Here is a 23,378-nt window from a genome sequence, read left to right as displayed (position 1 = left end):
CCACAGAGGTGCCTGAGCAGGAGAGGGGTACTGACACCCACATATCCCTGTAGGCAGAACAATTTGTAGACCTATACAAGGAGTTTGAGCCGACCCTGGTCAACAGCACTGTGTACATCATGGCCATGGCCATGCAGATGGCTACCTTCGCCATCAACTACAAGGTGAGGCCCCACATACCTACCCATTCCCACCTGGCCTAACCCCTGCTCAGCCCTCCCCAGGCAGCTGTCTCTTTTCACAACAGGCCCACCCTTCATGGAGAGTCTGCCTGAGAACAAGCCCTGGTGTGGAGTCTGGTAGTGTCACTGCTGGCCATCATTGGCTTGCTCCTTGGTTCCTCACCGACTTCAACAGCCAGTTTGGCCTCGTGGACATCCCTGTGGAGGTGAGTGGCCCTGAGCAATGGCCCCTGGCTCAGCCAGTCTGGCCCAGCCACTGGCCCAGCTCACCTGCCTCCTCCTTGACAGTTCAAGCTGGTCATTGGCCAGGTCCTGGCCCTGGACTTCTGCCTGGCACTCCTGGCTGACCGTGTCCTACAGTTCTTTTTTGGGACTCCGAAGCTGAAAGTGCCTTCCTGAGATGATGGTGCTGGTATCCACCACCTACCCTGGCTGCTGCTGGCAGGAGCACTGCCCCCCATGGCTTCAGGAGGAACACTGCTCCATCTCCACAGTGAGGCAGCCCGCCTTGCCCTGGGAAGACTGAGCTCGGACCCTTGTGGGCAACCACTGGCCAGGCTATGAAAGCAGTCCTGACTAGCGCCTTTGTAAATAAATTGGCGTCTGCAATTTTATGAAGCCTGCCTCCGCTTGTCTGTGCCACACAGGGCCCCTGGGAATTGGAGGGGCCAGGTGGTCACCAAAGGCCTGGCATCACCACAAGCCCAGGGAGGAGAGTGAGAATGACACACCTCTGGGCATTCAGCCTGGAGCTGGAGGCCTCGGTTTTCCAGTGTCGTGCCCATCGCCCGCTGTGCGGCTGTCCCCGCAGGCAGCCACCACTGGGTAGTCCCCTTACTTTGAAAGTGGGGGACTCCTGAGCCTGGGACAGTTCTTGGAGGTCCCAGTGCAAGGTGTTTGTGTTCCTGCCTGCCCTGAGAACAATTGACTGCGCTGGAAGGAACCGCCTCAAGAGCCTGGACCAACCAAATCTTTAATCCAGCTCTCAGCTGGCAGAGGCAGGGGATCTCCTGAGTTTGAGGCTAACCTGGTTTACACATGGAATTCAGGCCAGCCAGGCCAAATAGTGAGACACATCTTTCCGCCCCCTCGAAAAAAGGGAACCTGACCCATGAAAGCCACAGGGTGCTTGGGCAGGTTTTGCGGCACTCTTCATAACAGCAGTTCTTCACAGGGGCGCCTGATCTAAAAGCTGGCCGGGAGTTTGGTCTAGTCACTGGCGGGCAGGGTTCTGGGGCGGGAACCCAGGCTTGCTGGAAGGGAATACTGCCAGGCTTTGGGGTGATGCACAAATCTACCTAAGGGACTCCTGGTCCGCTGAGGCTCAGCCGTATACGGGGAGCCTGGATGAGCACTGGAAGCTGGTCAGAAGTCCGGCGGCGGCTTCCGGGAGGGGCGTGTCATCTTGGGGCGTGCAGAGGTGGGCGGAGCGATAGCACTGGGCCAGCGGAGGCAGGAAATCGGGCTGGTCCCGGGCGGCGCGCAGCCCCGTCCCTATCGGCTCTGCTGCGCGTTCACCACCCCACCCCCTGCCCCGGCCGCGCATGACGCTACGGAGACAGGTAGGGGGTGGGGACCGGGGCCTCCCTCCACCGCTCCTCAGCTCCTAACCCAGGGCCCCACCTTACCCATGAGCTACTGACAGCCGGGAAAGAAGTACTGGAACGGGAAGGCGTGGGAGGTCTGCGCACCTTGGGACCCCCACCCCCCGAAACACAGGAGACTCCAGCCCCCAGCCCTCCGATTGCCCTGCAGATCCGGCACCCCGGATGCCTGGGGAAGGGCCCAGGAAGGGGAAGTGGCCGCTTCTGCTTCTGATTACACGGTGGATGGGGCAGGGTGTCGCGGCCAGGATCCTTGCAGGGCGCCCCAGGGCATCAGGCTAGGGGGCGGCGCAGAATTGTGACTAGGTCTGGGTTATGTTTTCAGCTGTCTTTGTGTGTGTCGAGTGTCATTCATCCTGTCCCTCGTGGTTTCAGCCATACTCCAGTGTGTTTATGCCGCAGGCCTAAGTGTCTGTGCGTCCCACGTGCGTTTCCATCTGTCTACCCTGGGTCCATGTGGCTCCATTGTCAAGCCAGTCCTCTATTTCGGCATTCGTGTGTCAGCTGCATATGTCTTTCTTGTTTTGCTTATGTGTCCGTGCCTGTGTGGGTGTCTCTGTGACTGTAAGCAGCCGCTGCTCTGATTTTACCTGGGTCCATTTGTCTGGTCCAAAGTGACCCCACCAAAGCTCACTTGTCTCATCCCACACGAGTCTTAGGCTAAGACTCACTCAAGTCTCTTTTTCTCTCTCTCTCTTCACCTACTGCTTGAGAGTGGTTGAGGTGCATGCAGATTGCTTTGCCACCACTGTGGATGGAGGGAGACAGTGGTTGGCTCATGTTTTCTTACACTTCCCTCCCCCAGAGCTAACCCCAGCTCCGAGGGCAGAAAGAGGTACAGTGACATCTTCCAGAGCCTGGACAATCTCGAGATATCACTGGGGAACGTGTGAGTCTGAGCCTGTCACCAAATCTAGCTAAGCTCCCTATCTGCTGCCCACATCTGGACAACTGACTTCCACCTTCTGAGCTAAGATAGGACCCTTCCAAACACCTGTGCCTTCTGGCATTCTAGATACACAGGTGTTTGGGTATATCTCAAAAGTGGTCCGGAGACACACACACACACACACACACACACACACACACACACACAAAACCTCGTGATCCTTACAATGGTTGAAATAGCTATAATCCCACTCTGTGAACCCCTAAATTACCTAAGGCCCTTCAAGCCTTTCTCGTCCTGTTTTTAGGAAAAGACCTCACCTGGGGATGTGGCTAAGTGGTAGGTCAAGTGCATAACATCCTGCCTGTATCACAAAAGGGAAAAGGAGAGTTTAGGAGTTCAATTGATAAAATGCTTGTCTGGCATACACAAAGCCTGGTTTCCATCGATAGTACTGCACAACTGCACAAACCAACCAGGGTGGTGGTGCATCCATGTAATCCCACACTTTCGAAGTGGAGGTAGAGAATCGGGCGCGACACAGTGATTTGAAGGCCTGCCTGGATACGTGAGCTTCTGTCTCAGAACAAACAAGCCACAGCCTCACCTGCCTCCCTTAAATCCTCAGATCACACCTTCTAAATCACAGATCATATCAAAGACTGTATCTCCCTTTCTCCTTCAACTGTCCTAGCATCCCCAGAACTCTTCCCCAACAAAGGACAGTCTGGGCAGAAATGGCTTCCTCATATCCTCATACTCCTACTCCCCACCCCACCCCCAGGCTTTCGACCCCTGGCTGGAGACCTTGTACTCAGAGAAGACCTGGAGCCTGAGAAGACTGCCACAGTCACAGTGGTGAATGAGGAGGTAGGGACATGATCAGGGTCCTCAAAGAGGCCAGCCCCTGGGTTGCTTGCTCCGAATGCTGTCTCTAATCCTCTTACCCCAGAGCAGTGAAGCCAGCTGTTGAGTGATCCCTCCCAGAGGTCCTGGACCCCTCACAGGTAGGGGAGGATTTCAGACAAGGATGGGGGTGGGTAGAGGAGGTCATTCCTTCACCAAGCATCACAACCCTGTTCTGTGCCAAGTTCAGGGGACAGGGCAGAGCCCACAGTGCCCTGTCCTAAAGTATTCCCCAGTTTTGAGTAGAGAACCTGTAAATTATGGTACTGACTGATCCCAAAAAGGGATTTAGGGACCCATGAACGTGTGGAACATAGACCATGGGTCTGGTCTCGGAGTGCAGGGAAGGCTTCCTTCCACGGGAGGCCTGGGCTAAGGGGGTTCCCTGTGTGTCCCAGAGGAAGAACTAGATTTGCGACTCGTTCGGACCAAGGCGGTGTGGATGCTGCCCTGGAGTATGCCAAGACATGGAGCGATATGCAAGGAGCTGCTGGCCTGGACAGACAAGAGAGCCAGCTATGGTGAGGCTTCCTTCTGCTCAGCCCCCGATGGCAGGCAGGACCCAAACCTCAGCTGCCTCAGACTCAAGCCCCACCGTCTCCCCTTAGAGCTCGAGTTTGCTAAGAGTGTCATGATGATCGCTGAGCCGCCGCAAGGTGGCCATTCTCCAGCAGGTACCTACCCTACCAGAGCCCAGCCCCCACCCCTCAGGTCCTCCATCCCTCTCTGTTCAGTTCCTGAGCCAGCCCTGCACTCCACCCCCAGAGTCCAAATGCCACTCCAGTACATCTACACCTTGTTTCTGGAGCATGACCTCAGCCTGGGATCCCTGGCCGTGGAAAACGCTGGACCCAGCAGAAGAGAATTACCACCAGGTAAGCATATCCTCACACCACCACCACCCACCACCCCTGCAAGTGCCACTCAGGAGGAAGCTGGAGCCAGAATGCTCAGGATCTTGTCAAAGTTCCTACACTGAGATTCAAACCCAGATTCCTGTGAGACTGCACACAACACACACACACACACACACACACACACACACACACAACACACAACCAATGGTACTTTCATTGAGAGAAGGGATGATGTGAGGATACTAGGGAAATCTCTATCACCAGCAGAACTATAATCTCCAGCCCCAATTTTAAAAATTTTCAACTTAGAATGCAGTTTCATAGGGCATAGTGGTGCACACCCTTTAATCCTAGTACTTGAGAGGCAAAAGGTAGGTAGATCTCTGAGTTCCAGACCAGCCTGATCTACATAGTGAGTTCTAGGACAGCCTGAGCTACATGTGAGACTGTTTTGAACAAACAAAACAAAAAAGAAATACTGATTTCAAGCTTGGCACAGTGGTGCACACCTTTAATTTCAACAGTGGGAAAACTGAAGCAGGCAAGAATCGCTGAGATGGTGGCCAGCCAAGGCCTCATAGTAAGACCCATCTTTAAAAAAAAAAAAAATGGTTCAGGGCCAGTGAGGGCCAGTGTGATGTCTGAGAAGGTAAAGGCGCTTGCTGCTGAGGACTGAGTTCCATCTCTGAAACCCACATAGAGGTAGAAAGAGAGCTCAACTTCATGATGCTATCCTCTACCCTCCACACACATACCATGGCCTGTGTGCCCATGTACACACATCAGACACACATAATAACAATAAATAAATAAATAGGTTTTTTAAAAAGAAGGGCTGGAGATATAGCACAATGATAGAATTAGTTAACACATGCAAGGCCATGGTTCAAATCCCCAGTAGCAAACAAAAACAAAACAAAACAAAGAGGGAACCGTGAGGTGGTGCAGCAGGTGAGGATGCTTGCCACAAGCCTGGCAATGTAAGTCGGTCCTGGAGCCCATTTGGAGGAAGGAGAAACACCAACTCCCACAAACTGCCTTCTGACCTCACACATGCTGGCATGAATGTCACCCCACACATATGTAAACACAAAATAAATAAGTAAAAATTTCAAAGGCGCTGGAGAGATGCCTCAAAAGGTTAAGAGCACATACTGCTCTTGAAGAGGTACTGAGTTCCTAGCAGCCATGAGTCACAACCACCTGTAACTGCAACTCCCTGGGGATCTGATGCCTCTAGCCTCCATAAGCACCCACAGTCATGTGCACAAGCCTGCATGCATTCACACATTTTAAAATAATAAAATAAAATTTAAAATTTTAATTGAAAAGAAACACCAGTAGGGTGTCAGGATGTCTGTTGTCCCTGAAGAGGGATGATTACACACCTTTCTGCTCATGTACACGGGTAGGGCAGCCTGGTTGAAACAGCAGATTCAAGAACGGTTGGGGAGTGAGGTGTGGGTGGTGTGTCTAAGGTAGAGCCCATGCCGGGGGTGGGGGTGGGCAGGAAACAACGAATGGCGATACTGAAGCTGCCTCTCCACCCCATCCTCCACCCTGCAGCCTCTAGCAGCAAAAGGATGGAAATTGAAAAGTGGAGAAGGAATTCAAGGAGCAGTGGCTGAAGGAGCAGAAAAACGCATAGGTAAGGCCCTGCACCCGAGACTGGAGGCTCTGCGGACGCAGACAGCCTTATTAAGGTCCTCTTATTGCCTCCAAGAATGAGGCAGTGCAGGCTCTGCGGCGCGCCAGCTCCAGTACACTCAACGCAGAGAAGACCTGTGGGCACGTTCCCAGGGGTCCCCTGAGGACCCCGCTCCCAGGCGTCTCCCGGATCCAGCAAGCAGCAGGAGCGCAGACGCGTTCCCGAGAGGAGGCACAGGCCAAGGTGGAGGCCCTTACCCAGAGCCCCTAACATTGCTAACTTTCCTCTCCCAACTCCAGTCCTCTTAAGCCGTCTCTGCCTTGGTTTCCCCAGGCACAAGAGCGGAGGCTCTATACCAGGCCTGTGTTCGGGAGGCCAATGCGCGCCAGCAGGATCTGGAGACCACCAAGCAGCGGATAGTGTCACATGTACGCAAGCTGGTGTTGCAAGGAGACGAAGTGCTTAGGCGGGTAAGGTCCTCCCCACGGCCACCCTTGGTTCATTGCACTTGAGTAAATAAATACTCGTTCCTCTGCCCTAATCCATCTCTGAGGCCCCAGGACACCCATCATTAGTGCAGGCCCACACCCTGATGGCACCCCCTTACAGGCCTACCAGTGACAGACCCTGTTCTCGAACACTGGCTTGCTTATTGCCAAGTGTTAGGCCCACATGCCCAGCAATCCAGGTCCAGTCTTCTTTGATTGTGCATATCTCCATCCTTGCAGGTGACGATGGGCCTGTTTGAGCTGCGAGGGGCACAGGCAGAGCGAGGACCTCGCGCCTTCTCTGCTCTGGCTGAGTGCTGTGCGCCCTTTGAGCCGGCCAGCGCTACCAGGAGTTTGTGCGGGCACTGCAGCCTGGGCCCCGCACCCGCATCTCCTGCCTTCTGCTTCCAGGAGTTCACGCCTGTGGTGCACAGGTGGGCCAAGGCTGGGCCTGGAGTGAGCCAGAAGCCCAAAGCCGGGTTTAACATATGTATATAAATACTTTATGTTCACCTCTGATGCCTTCTCTTGCTCCCTTCCACCCCGGCTGAATCCTTACTCTCCCAACTAGTCCCCAGTTCTTTAATGTCTTCAGGATTTTTGTTTTGTTTTTGTTTGAGACAGGGTTTGTCCACATAGCCCCGGCTGCCTGGAACTCCTCTGTAGACCATGTTGGCCTCCAACTCACAGAGATCCACCTGCCTCTGCTCCGAGTGCCGGGATTAAAGGCGTGCGCCACTATTGGCAGGCCCTGGGATATTTTGGAAACAGGGTCTCTCTATGTAGCTCTTGCTGTCCTGGAACTCACTTAGTGTCTTTTTATTTATAGAATTATTTCTATTTAGATGTATGTGTACATGCCACCTGTGTGCAGGTACCCTTAGAGACCAGAAGAGGGCATCAGAGCCTGTGGAGCTGGACTTAGGGCAGTTGTGAGCCACATATGTGGTGCTGGAACTGAGCTTGGGCTCTGGAACAGCAGTCAAACACTCACAGCCCCTGGGCCACCTCTCCAGCCCCCTCCTGTGCTGTTTGCTCTGAAATGGGTCCCTGGTTTTCTTTAGGGTACTTACAGGGTCGTGGGGCACTTTGGATGAATTACCCAGTCTTCGGGTGGTGGGCTAAGATGGCCTTGGACACCAGAGCTTGCAAACCTTTGGAGTTGGGACCCAGATGATATGCCCACTTGCTGTCACCCAGGCCATCTTCCTGGGACCAAGCCCTCAAATCTCTCTCTCCCAGTTCCCTCAGGACACAAAAAAGAAGCTTTCAGGCCCCCACATGCAAGGCTGGAGGAGGGTTCCTCTGAGCCTGGCCCTTGGACGATACCAGCAGCCAGGGTAAGTTCATGGGGGCCTGGTGGTATAAGGCCTGAACTTGGCCAGCCTGACTGACCTATTCTCACCCAGGGATGCCAGGCCCACTCCAGGCAGTGATGTGGACAGTGTAGGTGGTGGTCATGAATCCCAGTCTCTGGATTCCCCTACTTCCAGCCCAGGTGAATGTTCCAGCTCCTAGCTAAGAACTAACCTTTCATCTCCACTCTACCTTTTGGCCTCTGATCTGCCCCATACTCCTGGTCCTCGAGTGCTGGCCACTGTCTTGGTGGAAGTTTCCTCTAGCCACCAGACAAGGCCTGACCCGTTCCTGGACTTAGCTCTTGTCTCTGACCCTTTCTCTCAAGGATATCTCTGGGTGTTTTTGGAAGCCCTAAAACCAAACCTGCCTCCTTAGACCTAGCCTGCCCCATGACCACCATAATGATCCTACTCTGTGCCCCTGACCCCAGTGCTGGCGCTCGGAGGCTTGTGAAGGCGTCATCTACAGGCACTGAGTCCTCCGATGACTTTGAGGAGCGAGACCCTGGTAAGGCTCAACATATGTGGGCAGGTGGATTCACAGGGACAAGTGGGTGCCTCTGACAGCCCTGACCTCCCTCTTGCAGATCTGGGGGATGGGATGGAGAACGGACTAGGCAGCCCCTTCAGGAAGTGGACACTGTCCACAGCCGCTCAGACCCACCGGCTACGGCGGCTGCGTGGCCCAGCCAAGTGCAGAGAATGTGAAGCCTTCATGGTCAGCGGGACAGAGTGTGAAGAGGTGTGGCCTGCACTGGAGACCTGATGACCTCTGCTGACTTTCACCAAACTGACCCAGATCCCTGCAGCCCTTTTGCTCTAGGGCCTACCTTTGTCTGATGACCTCTCCCAATCTTGATGTTTGTTTATTTATCGTGTGTGTGTGTGTGTGTGTGTGTGTGTGTGTGTGTGTGTGTGTAGGGCCACGGTCTGTGTGTGAGTGTTAGAGGATAATAAAGAAGTCTCCTCCTGCATATGAGTCCTGGGGATCGTCGTCAGGCTTGGCTGCAAGTACCTTTTAACTGCTGAACCATCTCACTGGTCAGGTCTAACATCTCTTAGCACGCTCCGCTCCCTGGCTTTCTTGATGATCTTCTCATCCCTGCTGACCTGATGACCTTCTTGACCCCAGCTTACTCCTAACCCTGTGACCTTGCCCCCAGTGCCTTTTGACCTGTCACAAGCGCTGCCTGGAGACCCTCCTCATCCTCTGTGGACATCGGCGGCTTCCAGCCCGGATGCCTCTCTTTGGGGTTGACTTCCTACAACTCCCAGAGATTTCCCTGAGGAGGTGCCCTTTGTGATTACCCGATGCATAGCTGAGATAGAGCACCGTGCCCTGGGCCTACAGGTAGGCGCCATCTTCATTCTGGATTGTCACCATGAGTGATCTGTGCCCACTGATGGCCAGATCACAAACGAGGTGTCCTTTACTCCACAGGGTATCTATCGGGTCAGCGGGTCCCGAGTGCGTGTGGAACGGCTCTGCCAGGCCTTCGAGAACGGCCGAGCACTGGTTGAACTGTCCGGAAACTCTCCTCACGATATCACCAGTGTCCTCAAGCGATTTCTTCAGGAGGTAGGTGGCTCCAGGCCTGAGGTGGTGGGCAGGAGCCATGCAGCCTCTGGCTCAGGACCCTCATCAGCCCACCCACACTCCTGTCCCCACCAGCTCACTGACCCCGTGGTCCCCTTCCACTTCTACGACGCCTTCATCTCTCTGGCAAAGACCCTGCATGCAGACCCTGGGGACAGCCCTGGGACCCCCAGCCCCAGCCCTGAGGTTATCCGCTCGCTGAAGACCCTCCTGGGGCGGCTGCCCGACTCTAACTACAACACCCTGCGGCACCTGGTGGCCCATCTGTTCAGGTGTGCATGGGTCCCTAAGCTTTGAATCATGGCCCTTTCCCTAGACACATAACTGCTTACCTGTGTGGCTCATATTAACCTCTAACCTTTAATATTTCTTCTGAGCTCAGAACCCTGTATACCCACACCTAACCCTGATACTATCCATGTGAACTAACTAGTCTCAAACAGTGACCAAAGACTACTTCCTGTGGCCTGGCCAAGTCACCAGGCTAGCCCACAGGTCCTACCCTTCTCCTCCAACTCCCTGCTTGACCCTTCTCCCCACACCATCCTCAGGGTGGCAGCTCGGTTTGAAGAAAACAAGATGTCTGCCAACAACTTGGGGATTGTGTTTGGGCCTACGCTGCTGCGGCCACCAGATGGACCCAGGGCCCCCAGTGCCAGTCCCATGGCCTGTCTGCTGGACTCCAGTCACCAGGCTCAGCTTGTTGAGTTCCTCGTTGTGCACTATGAGCAGATCTTTGGAATGGATGAGCTCCCTCTGGCCTCTGAGCCCCTGACCAAGACCCTGGCCTGGCTCTTGCGCCCCTCGAACCCAGTCCCCAGCACCCAGCCCCACTTGCCCAAGACCCACAGCCCCTGACCATAGCCTCAGACTGCAGCCCAGACCCCAAACACCACAGTGCCCTGGAGCAGTGTCCCGAGGTCACGCCTCCTGAGGTAGGATGTGGGAAGGGCCTTGTCTGTGCTTAACTCCTTTTCTTCTGCACAACTGGATACTGAATCCAGGCCTGGTGTGTGTTAGGTGTGTGCTTACCACTGAGTCACACGCCCAGCTCTCTTTACTTTTATTTCTTTTGCATTTTTAAAAGCATCTATTTGGAGAGGGGGGGGGAGAGAGGGAGAATGTAGGCACACACAAGTCATGGCATGAGCATGAAGGCCAGAGGACGCCTGTCCTCTTCTACCACGTGGGTCCTGGGGATGGAACTTAGGTTCTTAAACTGATAGCAAGTACCTTTAACCATTGAAACACCTCCCTAGCCCAAATTTCTTTTATTACATTTTATTTATTTATTGTGGAGGTGGGGGGTCTCATGGAAGTCAGAGAAAACTTAGGAGAGTCAGTTCTCTTCTAGCATGTAGGTCCTGGAAATCGGAATTGCCAAGCTTGGTGGCAGATGCCTTTACCTACTCAACCTCCTTTAGTTTGTCAGATTAGCCTTGAACTCATGCTGCAAGCCAAGGTGACCTTGAGTTTAATTACACACTTGCCTTTTTTTTTTTTTTAATGTGCATTGGTGTTTTTGCCTGCATGTATGTCTGTGAGGGTGTCAGATCCCCTGGAACTGGAGTTATAGACAGTTGTGAGCTGCCATGTGGTTGCTGGGAATTGAACTCGGGTCCTCTGGAAATGCTCTTAACTACTGAGCCATCTCTCCAGCCCTAACACACTTGCCTTTTTATTTATATTGTTTTATTTGATTTTGAGGTAGGGTCTTATTAGGCTGGGTCATGGTGGCACGCACCTTTAATCCCAGCATTTGGCGGACAATCTCTGAGTTCAAGGCCAGCCTGGTCTACAGAGTGAGTTTCCAGGACAGCCAGGAAAGAGAGAGAAGAGGAAGGAAGGAAAGAAGGAAGGAAGGGAGGGAGGGAGGAGGGAGGGAGGGAGGGAGGGAGGGAGGGAGGGAGGGAGGGAGGAAGGGAGGGAGGGAGAGAGGGAGGGAGGGAGGAAGGAAGGAAACTACTTATTGACTTAGTGTGTAGAGGTCAGAGGACCAGTTTCAGAGCCAGCCTCTTTCCCGCCTCGTTTCTGCAGTGCTGTATACTTCAGGCTGACCAGCGGGTGCCTCCCATCTCACCAGGGAAGAACTGGGGTTATGGGTGTTCACCCCCAATCCAGCTTTTTTAAAAGACGGATTTTTGTGTTTAGTGGGAGGGGCACGCGGGCGTAGGTCAGAAGAAGACTTGCAGGAACCAGTTCTTCCCTTCTACCAAGCAGGGTCTGGAGATCGAACTCACCATCAGGTCTGGTGGCGGTTACCTTCACCCAGAGCCTCCCCGCCAGTCCTGTGTCGGTGTTTGGCTTTGTGGTTGTTGACCAGGAGGGCTCAGTTAGTGCTTTTGCCCACTGACCCATTTCACCTCCCCCTTTAAAATTTCTTCCTCTCACTCCAGTCTGACTCGTACCAGCCGCAGAGGTAAACGAGGGTAGTAGACCAAATGGCTGGGCCAGCTCTGCTGTCCAGCTCACTCAGTACCAGCCATTTCAGATCTGTCAGTGAAATAGATAGGTATTCAAAGACCTCCTCGTGGTGTCTGATCCAAGAGGAAAAAGACCAAAAATAAATATGCAACGTTACATGGTCCTGTGCAGAAAAGAGGATGGAATAAGGGATGCCCAAGGTGAGGTCTAGAGGACTTTGTAGCAGGGAATATACTATGGGCAAGTCTTATGGAAAGGTGCATTTGAGCAAAGACTAGCGTGGCATGGGGGTGGAAAGAGGCATGGGAAAATCTGGGGAAGGGTGTACCAGGCAGTGGGAACAGCGGGTGCAAAGGCCTGGGGGTGGGAGCATGCATGCTGTGTGCAGTCCTGTACTGTAATGAGTAGGGAGACAGGAAGGAAGCAAGGACCAGGCTGCAAATGAATCTCAGTGGCAAACTGCTCGTCTCTTGTGTGTGCGGTTTGGGGTTTGGTTCCTAGCACTGGAAAAGAAGGTTAGCCAGATGGCTCTGCTAGCTGCCATTAGCACTAGAGTGTGAGCAACAGATGAGCACTGGCTGTGTACAGACAGTGTGTATTGAGACAAGGTCACCCACTGAACTTGCAGCGAACTATTTCAGCAGGGCTGGCACGCCCATGAGCTCCCAGGACCCCTGCCTCCACCCATACAATAGTAGTTACAAGCACTCCCAGCCATGTTGACCTTTTACAAGGACTGGTTCAGACTTGCGTCTCCACGCTTGCACAGCAAACCCTCCGATCCGCTGAGCCACCCCCACAGACCCCGAAACGGGGTTACTGTGGGGGTCACATTCTGGGTTTCTTCCTTCAGACTGCAACTCTGCAGAGGGAGCAGAAGGAGGAGAAGGAGGTGGAAAGCACCAGAGATGGGGCAGGGGAAGGTGAGTGTCGGAGGGGGGGGGGCTCTCTCTTTGCCCCAGGGTTGCTTGGCTGACAGGTCACTCCTGGGGGTACCTTGTGAGAACTTGGGGATGCTTAGCATTCATCACTCCACAGCGTCCACCCACAACCCTGAGGACTTGCTCCTGGGAACACAATCGCGGGGCCACTTCAGTCGCCAGCCAGTGAAGTATTCCCGGGGAGGTGTACGACCAGTCACTCATCAACTGTCCAGCTTGGCTCTGGTGGCTTCCAAGCTGTGTGAGGAGACTCCTGTCACTGTCTCAACAGTGCACAGAGGTAGTTTGAGGGGACGAAGCCTGGGCCCTGCTGCTGCCTCCCCTGAAGGCAGCCCCCTGCGCCGGAACCCTCTGCCTAAGCACTTTGAGATCACCCAGGAGACGGCCCGGCTGCTCTCCAAGCTGGACAGTGAGTCTGTGTCCAGGACCTCTTGTTGTGCTGATGCTGAGCCTGAGGAATCTGAGGAGCATCTCTGATCACCCACCATCCTGTGGGACCCAGGACTGAGTTGATGGCACTATATCTACCTACCTGCCCTACCTGGTGACCAAACCAAGTCAGTGGGGTGTGGGGAGAGACGAGGTTACCAGAGTTGAGTAAGGAAGACCACCCATCTTGGGGAAATCCTAAAACACTTGGTTGCTGTCTCAACATCGCCCTGCCAGAAGAGGTTAAAACAGCAAGGCGACACAGGTGCACAGGTGATTCCAGATCAATACTCAATGGTCAATACAGGTCCAAAGGTCCTTGGGGTCTACTCCAGTCTCTGACCTCTGAGACAGATGTCTGACTGCTTTGATCATCATGGCTCCTGGCCCTGCTGCCTCCTTGACAGATTCCAAGTGAGTGGGTGGGTGTGGTTCAGCCCTGTCACCTTCTGTTAGGTCTGTCTTTCAGTGTTTTGTTTTTGTGTTGAGACACTGTCTCACGTAGCTCTGGCTGGTCTGGAACTCCCTATGTTAACCAGATTGTTATAGAACTCACAGAAATACTCTGCCTCCCAAGTGCTGGCCAAGTCAGGATTCTTACAACAAACTATATCCTGCCGCGGTGAGACTGCTGAGCAAATGGTGCTTGCTGCAAAACCTCACCCATCTCAGCTGCATCTTCCCCCACGTGGTGGAAGGAGGGAGCCAATTACTGCAAAATGTCTGACCTCTACACATAAACAGGCACATGCACAAATAAAATTAAATTTTAATTTAAAAAAAGTCCACTGTTCAGTAGTGGCACACGCCTTTAATCCCAGCACTCAGGAGGCAGAGGCAGGCGGATCTCTGAGTTCAAGGCCAGCCTGGTCTGTAGAGTTAGTCCCAGGACAGCCAGAACCACAGAGAAACTCTGTCTCGAAAAATAAAAAATAAAAAAATCCTGTTATGTTCTTGCACATCTGTCTTTGCCGGGGAAGGCTGACAAAGATGAGGTGACCAGTAGGAGCAGTGTCTTTTACCCTTTATTACTGACCTGATGAGCCAAGGATTCTGAAAACCACCCTCTGAAACCCACAGGCTCAGGGCCTGGAGCCCCAGATGAGTCACTCAGGCCCTGCCAGAGAGCTCTGTGTCCCTGATCCGGTTCTACATAATCAAATACAACCCGGTGCAGATAATCGGGACAATGGGGCTGTGTGCTACGGACGGGGGAGGCCAGGGGAGGAGGCTGCAGGCCAGAGCCAGTGGCAGGCTGAGGGGAGACCACGGGGAGCCAGGGTGGCCCACAGGGTCTGGGTCGCTTGCTGGTGTCACGGCAGTAGTAGGGCGGGGGTCCAGCGGCCAGCTTGACCACGGCAGGGCGGGGCTTGCAGCTCGGTAGAGGATTGGACAGGAGCAGGGGGGGCGCCCCAGAGGCCACCGCTGCGGATCTTTCCAGCTGCCAGGTGACTCAGCCCCAAAGGCGCGAAAGGGCAAGCACGTGAGGTGCGCGGGAGACGGAGTGGAAGGGGTGTCCCACGTGGGAAAACGGGGCTGTAGGGAGGAGGTGGGACTGGCGCCGTTTCAGAAGACCGTACTTCCGACGTGGGGGTGGTACGCTCTAGGGGGCGGGACACCCCCCAGGGGCCAAGAGCTGGGGCAGGTAGGGGCGTGGCCTTAGGGCCCGCCTCTCCCGCCTCCTCGGCCTGGGGCTCCAAGCACACCGGACGCAGCTGCGCAACCGCCCCACAGCAGGGCCATGGGTCTTAGTCCTGTCTCGACCCCCCGCGAGCCCGCCCCATCTGCCGCTTGACTAGAGGCCCAGGTAAGATGAGCACCAACCGGACCAGGGTGGGTGCAGGCTTCCAGAGAGAGCGAGGCGCGCCCTTCTCCACAGCCCTTCTCTAGCCTAGAGTTGTCTGCAACACCCTCTTTTGTCCCGGAGGCCTCTTGGTCCTCCGTCCCACCGCGAAATGGCCAGCTTCCAGAGCTCTTGAACGGAATCCTGCCTGTAACTCAACTTCTGGGGCGGTTTGTCTACTCTGCTCACGCTAAGTCACCTCTGTGCCTTGGCACTGCCCTCCGGGTGCTGACTAGGAACCTGGCTCTGGTGTGCACACGCCCCTGGCCTCTGCACTGTGCAAGGACCCTGGCCCCAGTGTGATCTTCAAGCTGCCCCTGCGGCTCACACCGCCTTTGTGCTGCCCCGGCCAACCCTCCCACACCCCTCGGAAACCACAGGTGTCCAATCTGGTCTCAGACCGCTGGCGCGAGGCCCTGAATTGCATTGTAGATACATTGGCTGTGGGTTCTTCCGATTTTAAGAAAGAAAGAAAGAAAAAAAAAAAAAAAAAAAAAAACCCAAAAACAAACAGAAAATCCGCTGATGAGAGATCTTTTTAAAAATGTCATGGCAGCATTCAGCAGAGGCAAGCAGATCTCTGTGGTTTTGAGGCTAGCCTGGTCTCACAGGGAGTTCTAGGCCAGATGGGATACATAGTGAGACCCTGCTTTATGAGCAGATAAACAGAGCTTGTGAATTTTAGGTCACTCTGGCTCTCACCACAGACACCTTGCTCAGAGGGCCTCTGAGTCTGTGGGTTGCACTCACCCAATCTTGATTTTTTTTTTTTTTTTTTTTTTTTATGGTTTTTTCGAGACAGGGTTTCTCTGTGTAGCTTTGCGCCTTTCCTGGATCTCACGCTGTAGACCAGGCTGGCCTCAAACTCACAGAGATCCGCCTGGCTCTGCCTCCTGAGTGCTGGGATTAAAGGTGTGCGCCACCACCGCCCGGCCAATCTTGATTCTTGTCTCTGACCACTGCCTGTTCATGCCTCCCTTGACTTCTCTCTTTCCATACCCACAGGGGGTCATCATGGGTCAGTGCTACTACAACGAGACCATCGGCTTTTTCTATAATAACAGTGGCAAGGAGCTCAGCCTTCATTGGCGCCCCAAGGATGTGGTGGTGGTGGCTCTGGGGCTGGCGGTCAGTGTACTGGTGCTGCTCACCAATCTGCTGGTTATCGCAGCCATCGCCTCCAATCGACGCTTCCACCAGCCCATATACTACCTGCTCGGCAACTTGGCCGCCGCTGACCTCTTCGCTGGCATGGCCTACCTCTTCCTCATGTTCCATACTGGCCCACGAACCGCCAGGCTCTCCATCAAAGGCTGGTTCCTGCGACAGGGCCTGCTGGACACCAGCCTGACGGCATCGGTGGCCACACTGCTGGCCATCGCTGTGGAGCGGCACCGTAGCGTGATGGCTGTACAGCTCCACAGCCGCCTGCCCCGCGGACGTGTGGTCACACTCATTGTGGGCGTGTGGGTGGCTGCTCTGGGCCTGGGGTTGCTGCCTGCACACTTCTGGCACTGCCTCTGTGACTTGGACAGTTGCTCACGAATGGTGCCCCTGTTCAGCCGCTCCTACCTGGCTGCGTGGGCCCTGTCCAGCCTGCTTGTCTTCCTGCTCATGGTAGCCGTCTACACACGCATTTTCTTCTACGTGCGTAGACGGGTGGAACGCATGGCGGAGCATGTCAGCTGCCATCCCCGCTACCGAGAGACGACACTCAGCCTAGTCAAGACTGTTGTCATCATCCTGGGTGAGTGGGTGCTCTGAAGCACCTCCAGGGACCCTACCTCCATAGGACCCTGGGAAGCTGGGGTTTGAGACTGCAGGAAGGGAGGGGATGTTCTCCAGGGAGATGGCCTTCAATGTAGGGGAAAGAAAAAGAGGACAAAAGATGAACAGCCAGTGGCAGGACCAGGCAAAGCCTCCAAAGAGGAATAGATGCCCCTTCAGCCAGCCTACACAGAGGTGTTTGGTTTTGTTCTTTGAGACAGGGTCTTTCTACATAGCCCTGGCTATCCTAGAACTCACGCTGTAGACCAGGCTGGCCTCAAACTCACACAGATCTGCCTGTCTCTGCCTCCCGAGTGCTGACATTAAAAATGTGCACCACCACACCAGACTTTTTTTTTTTTTTTCTGGTTTTTTGAGACAGGGTTTCTCTGTGTAGCTTTGGTACCTGTCCTGGATCTCACTCTGTAGACCAGGCTGGCCTCGAACTCCCAGAGATCCACCTGCCTCTCTGCCTCCTGAGTGCTGGGATTGAAGGTGTGCACCACCACCCCTGCCTGGTTATTTTTTTAGTGCAGGGTTTCATGGAGTCCAGGCTGACTTTAACTCTGTATGTAGCTAAGGCAGGCCCTGAAGCCCTCCTGGACCCTCCTGTCTCTATTTCCCTGGGTTGATGGGTTTGTGCCACCACACCTGGCTCCCCTTTGGAGTTTAATTATTCTTTTTGGAGGTTAGAAAATGGCTCCGTGATTATAAGCACTTTCTGTTCTTCCAGAGGGCCAAGTTCAATTCCCAATACCCACATTAGACAGCTCATAACCACCTGCAACTCTAGCTCCAGGAGATCTGATGCCTTTTCTAGCCTTCAGGACAGTACCCACATGCATCTGGCTTACACTCATACACACGTACACACATGTACATAAAATAAATTTTGAGGTTTTTTTTTTTGTTTTTGTTTTTTTTTTTTTTTGAGACAGGGTTTTTCTGTGTAGCTTTGGAGCCTGTCCTGGAACTCACTCTGTAGCCCAGGCTGGCCTCAAACTCACAGAGATCCACCTGCTTCTGCCTCCCGAGTGCTGGGATTAAAGGTGTGTGCCACCACCACCCGACAATAAAATAAATTTTTTTGATGTTTATTTTGTGTATGTGTGCACAGATGTGTGTACACATGCACTTCAGTGTGGAGGTCTGAGGACAACGTCTGGGAATGAGTTTTCTTCTTCCTCCACGTGGGTCCTGGGAATTGAATTTGAGTCCTCAATCTTAGCAATAAGTCCCTCTTTGAGGCTGTTAGCATAGGAGGAAATCTATTCCTGGTCCAGGACTGATTCTCCCAGTGATTCCTGGCCCTCTACTCTGTAACCAGCCTGTCCCATGATGAACTCCTGTCCCATCCTTTAGTGAACAAATCTCTTGTAGAAGGTTCCGGGGCCCTGGGCTACTTTACCCCAGTTAGGAAAGGGATCCCTCTGGCAGGTAAACTAGAGAAAAGTGTCTCTCCCTCCTAGCAGTTCTGCCCCTACAGGGAGCTTGTGTGGTATATGCCTGAGCACAGGGCGGTTCAGACAAGTCTCCTGGTTGCTCACCATTGTCAACCCCACCCCCACCCCACCCCCCAACTCCCCGCTTCTGTCCTGCAGGGGCATTCGTGGTGTGCTGGACACCAGGCCAGGTGGTGCTGCTCCTAGATGGTCTGGACTGTAAATCCTGCAATGTCCTGGCTGTGGAGAAGTACTTCCTGCTCCTGGCTGAGGCCAACTCACTGGTCAACGCAGTGGTGTACTCCTGCCGAGATGCCGAGATGCGCCGCACCTTCCGCCGCCTCCTCTGCTGCATGTGCTTCCGCTGGTCCAACCACAAATCTGCCCGCTACTCGTCTTCTGCCCAGACGGGTGCCAGTACCCGAATCATGCTTCCTGAGAATGGCCACCCACTGATGGACTCCACCCTTTAGCTTCCTTGGACTGAGGCGGGAGACGGGCAGCCAGAGCGTCGCCTGTCTGCACCCCATGGCCACTTGCAGTTCTCCTGACTCCATCCAGCCCAGCAGATGCATGGCCCTCCATACTCCCCAAGCCCACAGATCTGCCTGCCTCTGGCACAGGGATTTGGGGACATCTCCATGCACATGGGAGAGCATCCAAAGGGGCTTGGCAATCTGACTCTCAGTCATCTCAGGTTTTAGTTGTTTGGTTTTTTTAACAGACATTTCATCGTTTTACTGAATATCTCTGGCATGTCCTGTGGACTGGTTCTTCCTACGTGGTGCTGTAGGTGTTCAGGGGGGGAAAGGTGAGAGATGTCCCAGGCTACACCACCCACTGTTAGAGGCTATAGGTGTGATGTATTCCTGAGGCTAGTTTGTGTTTGTTTTTTTGAGACAGGATCTCATGTAGCCTCGGCTGACCTTGAACTCACTGTATAGTTGAGGATGGCCCTGAACTCCACCTCCCAAGTGCTGGTACTGAAGCTGACTCCTTGGGAGTGTTGAGCAGCCTCTGAAGGCTCACCTGCCTCTATTAGTATGGAGGGACCACAATGTACAGGGCAAGCCTTTCCACTCTGAGGCTGCCAGGGTTGTTTGTTTGGTTGTTTTTTTTGCCATTAATTCAGACAATCTGCCCCTGTGTCCTGGAATTATCTATCATGGCTCAGAGCTGTTGAGAATCCTTCAACATGGAATCCCCTGACCCTGATCTCATTCCTATTCTGCACCCCCACCCCCACCCACCGCCTCTTTTTTTTTTTTTTTTTTTTTCCAAGACAGGGTTTCTGTGTAGCTTTGCACCTTTCCTGGATCTCGCTCTGTAGACCAGGCTGGCCTCGAACTCACAAAGATCCGCCTGCCTCTGCCTCCCAAGTGCTCAAGTGCTGGGATTAAAGGTGTGTGCCGCCGCCACCGCCCAGGTCTTTTTTTTTTTTTTAGGCATAGCCTTGAACTTGCATCCGTCCTGCCTGCGAATCCTGTGTGCTGGGGTTAGAACTGTGCACTGCCATCCGGGCTGCTGTCTCTTCCTGGAGTCTTGTGTCTTTTTTTTCTGTCGGCTGTCCTTCTACCTGTCTCCCTCCTCAAGAACCCAGGGTGAGTTCTGGTTTTTGTAAGCCTATTCTTTCAACCTGCTACCCCCAGTATTGTTATTGTTTTATTATTATTATTAATATTATTATTATTATTATTATTATTATTATTATTATTATTATTTTGAGACACAAGATCTCACAACATAGCTCAGGCCATTCTAGAACTCACTGTGTAGCTCAGGCTAACTTCCAGCTCTCAGCTGTCTTCCTGCCTCTGCTTCCTGATGCTGGGATGACAAGCCTGAGGCAGCATGTGCAGATGGAGACGGTGTCTGACTACACAGCTTGGAAATGACACAGACATGCCAAGAGGGACAGAAAACTCCCGAGGAAGGGCTTCCATGTCCCATGGGGCCTGGAGTTAAGTCACGAGCTTACCTGGACTTTACCCCTTAGTCCCCCAAGGCCTCAGATATGCCAGGCCTAAGATGAGCCCTATCTCTGCCCAGAGGAGTCCCTGGCAGTCAGTGTGGACCATGAGCGTGGTTCCCTGCTCCACCTCACCAGAGCAGCCAGAGTTATAGTCTCACTTTGCATCCACATGCGAGCAACAGCAGGAATTTGAACCTCTGTCTTATCTTAAGCCAAATTCTTCAGGCATTAAAGCATCCATTTCCAAAGAACTGAAAACATCTCTGTCTCTACAGTAAATGTTCTCTGCTTTCCCCATCCTGGGACCTTGCATACACTAGGCAGTTCCCCACCACAGAGCTCTGTCACAGGAACCATTTCCAAAGGGAAAATGCCCATCCCTGCCTCTGTGAGGACACAGACTGCGCTGAGGGCCTGGGTAGTTCTTGACCCAATGTGAGCAGTGTGCACTACAGCCAGAATCTCTCAAGGGGACAACCCAGGAACTGCCAGGTGTCTGTGAAGGACCCTGTCCCCACGTCCATGGAGTTCCAGGCCTGCTGGACCTGTGTCACTTTGGGTATTGAGGCAGCCAGTCCAGTCCTCTGGGACCCCCGCTGGTCAGCTCTCCCCTGTACTTAGGTCTGTCTTCCATCGTCATTGTCCAGCTTGTGTTGAGGGACTTGTCAGCTTTTTTTTCTTTCCTTCTTCCACTTTAGTCCTGGCTGTCCTGGAACTCGCTCTGTAGACCAGGCTGGCTTCGAACTTAGAGATCCACCTGCCTCTGCCTCCCGAGAGCTGGGATTAGAGAGTGCCTAGCCGTGCGCATGTGTTTGCACGAATGTGGGTGTTCTTGTACCTTTGTGTGCATGTGGAGGTTTGTGTCAGGAGTCATCGCTGGGGGCTCGATGAAGCAGGGCCTTGCAGTCAGACCCGACCGTCTCACCGGGCAGCTGTCCTGGGGAGGGGGTTCTTTGTCACTGCCCTTCGAGGCTGGAGTTACAGTGCGTCACTCCACACCTGCATTTATGTGGATTTTTGCGGTCTTCACACATTAACTGCTTATCCTTCCCCTCCCTCAGCCCAGCTTGATCTCTCCTCTGCTGGGTGACATCACGTTTTTGTCTTTTTAGACCACTGGAATTCACAGTCCTCTCCCTTCCACCAAACCAGGCCTGCATAGTGCTGCACCACTGGCTGATGTTTTGTGCAGGGCTCCATCCTCACCCACTTCAAGGTTCTGTTACTTCCTGTTGCTGGGGCCAAGCCTATGGTTTCCTTCACCAGACAGTTTCCCTCATCCTCTGCATTCTTGCCGGGCGCCCCTCAGGTCTCACCATCCCCCACCAGCCGCTTGACAGAACCAAGATGATGGGATTTCCAGCCATGCTAACCCTCACCGAGCCTTCCTCTGAATTCTGTCACAGATCAAACAGATTCTGGGAGGTTCTGTGACTTTGCAGAGAGATTTGTGTCCCTTCTACTTTCTCTTGAGCCTGTTGTCATGTCATGAATGCCAAACAAAAGGCCCGTGAGGGTTCTGACTCACTTGGGGTATGCCCAAGAGTAGGCATTTATTTTTTTAGACACATGCTAGCATTTGCTAGACCTGGAATGCTGGGGTTGGAAGGAATGAACAGGCCTAAGACAAGCAGGTAAAGGTGCTTTCTGCCAAGCCTGCAACATGAGTTCAATCCCTGGCCCATGTGGAAGGAGAGCACCAAGTCCTGAGAGTTGTTTTCTGCCTCCCGAGTGCTGGGATTAAAGGCATGCCCCCCCCCTCTCTCTCTCTCACACACACACACACACCACACACACACACACACACACACACACACGTGCACACATGCGCACACGACAGAATATTTAAAAGAACAGACAGGTTGAGGTCATTCCTAAACTGGATTTTGCTAAAACAGTTTACAGAGCTGACTTTAGTGGAGAGAAGTGCTCAGTCCTAGCTTCCTTCCGGCCGTCTGCACATTTCATCTGGCCTCTCAGCCAGGTATAAGGGGCATAGAGGGAACAGTTCTGGGGACCCGCCAGAAGGGACCCCACAGGGGCCCAGGATTGTGGGAACAGTTGTATAGCTATCCCTCCAGGTTGGATATGGCCACTGCCATGTTGACTCAGCAGCTGTGTTCATTCCCACAGGACCTCACAAGACTGGACCACTAATGTGCTCTTGTAGAAAGAGGAGACACAGGCCCCTCTCCTCACAAGAGTGTGAGTGACACACTTCAGTGCTGTAGCTGCCCCTGCTCCTGTAACCTCAATAAAGTCCCTGGTTCACAAAACTGGACGTGAGGGAAACTGTCTCTTTGGTCAGGCTATCCTCTTATCAGGGATGGCTCCCCCCAGAAAAAGTCACATGACAGGGTCATTGATGCTCTGAGGTCTGCGGAGTTCTGAGAAGAGTGTGGAGGGCCCTCAGGACTGGTGGGAAGGACTGTGAAACGGAGCCAGAATTTTGAGGAGTCTGGGACTCAGGTATGGGAGGCCCTGAGGAAGAGGCAGGACTGGGGAGTGGGAATTCTGAGGAGCTCCAGGGCATTTTCTGCTACTAGTAAATTGGATGTCACCTTGGGCTATACAACACCCTGTCTCCACAAGTTGAAAAACTAGGAAACAGGTGTAGTTGAGTTGGTACAGTGGTTGTCTGGTATGCACGAAGCCCTGGATTCCAGTCCTAACACCACACAAATAGGACTCTGCAGCACTTAGGAGGTAGAAGCAGAAAACCAGAAGCTTGAATCATGCTCCACTAGCAAATTCAGTCAATTTTCATTACATAACAAATTTGAGGCCAGGCTGGGCTACATGAGACTCTGTCTCAGTTATTTATTTTTGAGACAAGGTCTCTGTACTTAGCCAGACTGTACTGAAACTCACTTGTAGACCAGGCTGGCCTCGAAATCACGGAGATCTGCTTCTTCTATAAGTGCTGGGATTAAAGGCATGTGCCACCATGTCCACCCACAAATTTTTGAAAAGTTCTGAAGAAGTGGAGGCGGTGAGGATGCAGGCCTCCGAGGAATGAAACTCAGAGATT

The 23,378-nt window shown here is 53.4% G+C and overlaps 2 protein-coding genes across 2 annotated transcripts; both read left to right on the top strand.

The window, feature by feature from the left end:
* The first annotated feature begins 1,726 nt into the window (after window positions 1–1,726).
* On the top strand, window positions 1,727–10,387 carry LOC114682845 (GEM-interacting protein). The gene is made up of 18 exons (XM_028856899.1): window positions 1,727–1,744; window positions 1,818–1,942; window positions 2,592–2,675; window positions 2,983–3,014; window positions 3,460–3,545; window positions 3,982–4,102; window positions 4,190–4,255; window positions 4,347–4,456; window positions 6,162–6,348; window positions 6,420–6,556; window positions 6,815–7,008; window positions 7,984–8,072; window positions 8,309–8,440; window positions 8,520–8,674; window positions 9,096–9,185; window positions 9,374–9,511; window positions 9,605–9,801; window positions 10,081–10,387. Exons 1-18 carry the CDS (start codon window positions 1,727–1,729, stop codon window positions 10,385–10,387), a joined length of 2,268 nt encoding a protein of 755 aa, XP_028712732.1.
* A 3,835-nt stretch (window positions 10,388–14,222) lies between these two features.
* On the top strand, window positions 14,223–18,987 carry LOC114682879 (lysophosphatidic acid receptor 2). The gene is made up of 3 exons (XM_028856961.2): window positions 14,223–15,130; window positions 16,172–16,913; window positions 18,535–18,987. The coding sequence occupies exons 2-3, from the start codon at window positions 16,181–16,183 to the stop codon at window positions 18,846–18,848; spliced, it is 1,047 nt and encodes a 348-aa protein (XP_028712794.1). The 5' UTR covers window positions 14,223–15,130; window positions 16,172–16,180; the 3' UTR covers window positions 18,849–18,987.
* The last annotated feature ends 4,391 nt before the right edge of the window (window positions 18,988–23,378 follow it).

This window comes from Peromyscus leucopus, unplaced genomic scaffold, assembly GCF_004664715.2.
Source record: "Peromyscus leucopus breed LL Stock unplaced genomic scaffold, UCI_PerLeu_2.1 scaffold_966, whole genome shotgun sequence".
Classification (NCBI taxonomy): domain Eukaryota; kingdom Metazoa; phylum Chordata; class Mammalia; order Rodentia; family Cricetidae; genus Peromyscus; species Peromyscus leucopus.
This window is presented reverse-complemented; position numbering and strand designations above follow the sequence as displayed.

Excerpts from the sequence above, each read along its gene's own strand:
- LOC114682845 (XM_028856899.1), top strand. Across the intron at positions 1,943-2,591 it reads CCGATTGCCCTGCAGATCCG|AGCTAACCCCAGCTCCGAGG; the intron begins GCACCCCGGATG and ends TCCCTCCCCCAG. Across the intron at positions 8,675-9,095 it reads GCGGGACAGAGTGTGAAGAG|TGCCTTTTGACCTGTCACAA; the intron begins GTGTGGCCTGCA and ends CCTTGCCCCCAG.
- LOC114682879 (XM_028856961.2), top strand. The coding sequence starts at position 16,181 with ATGGGTCAGTGCTACTACAACGAGACCATCGGCTTTTTCTATAATAAC. Across the intron at positions 16,914-18,534 it reads GACTGTTGTCATCATCCTGG|GGGCATTCGTGGTGTGCTGG; the intron begins GTGAGTGGGTGC and ends TCTGTCCTGCAG.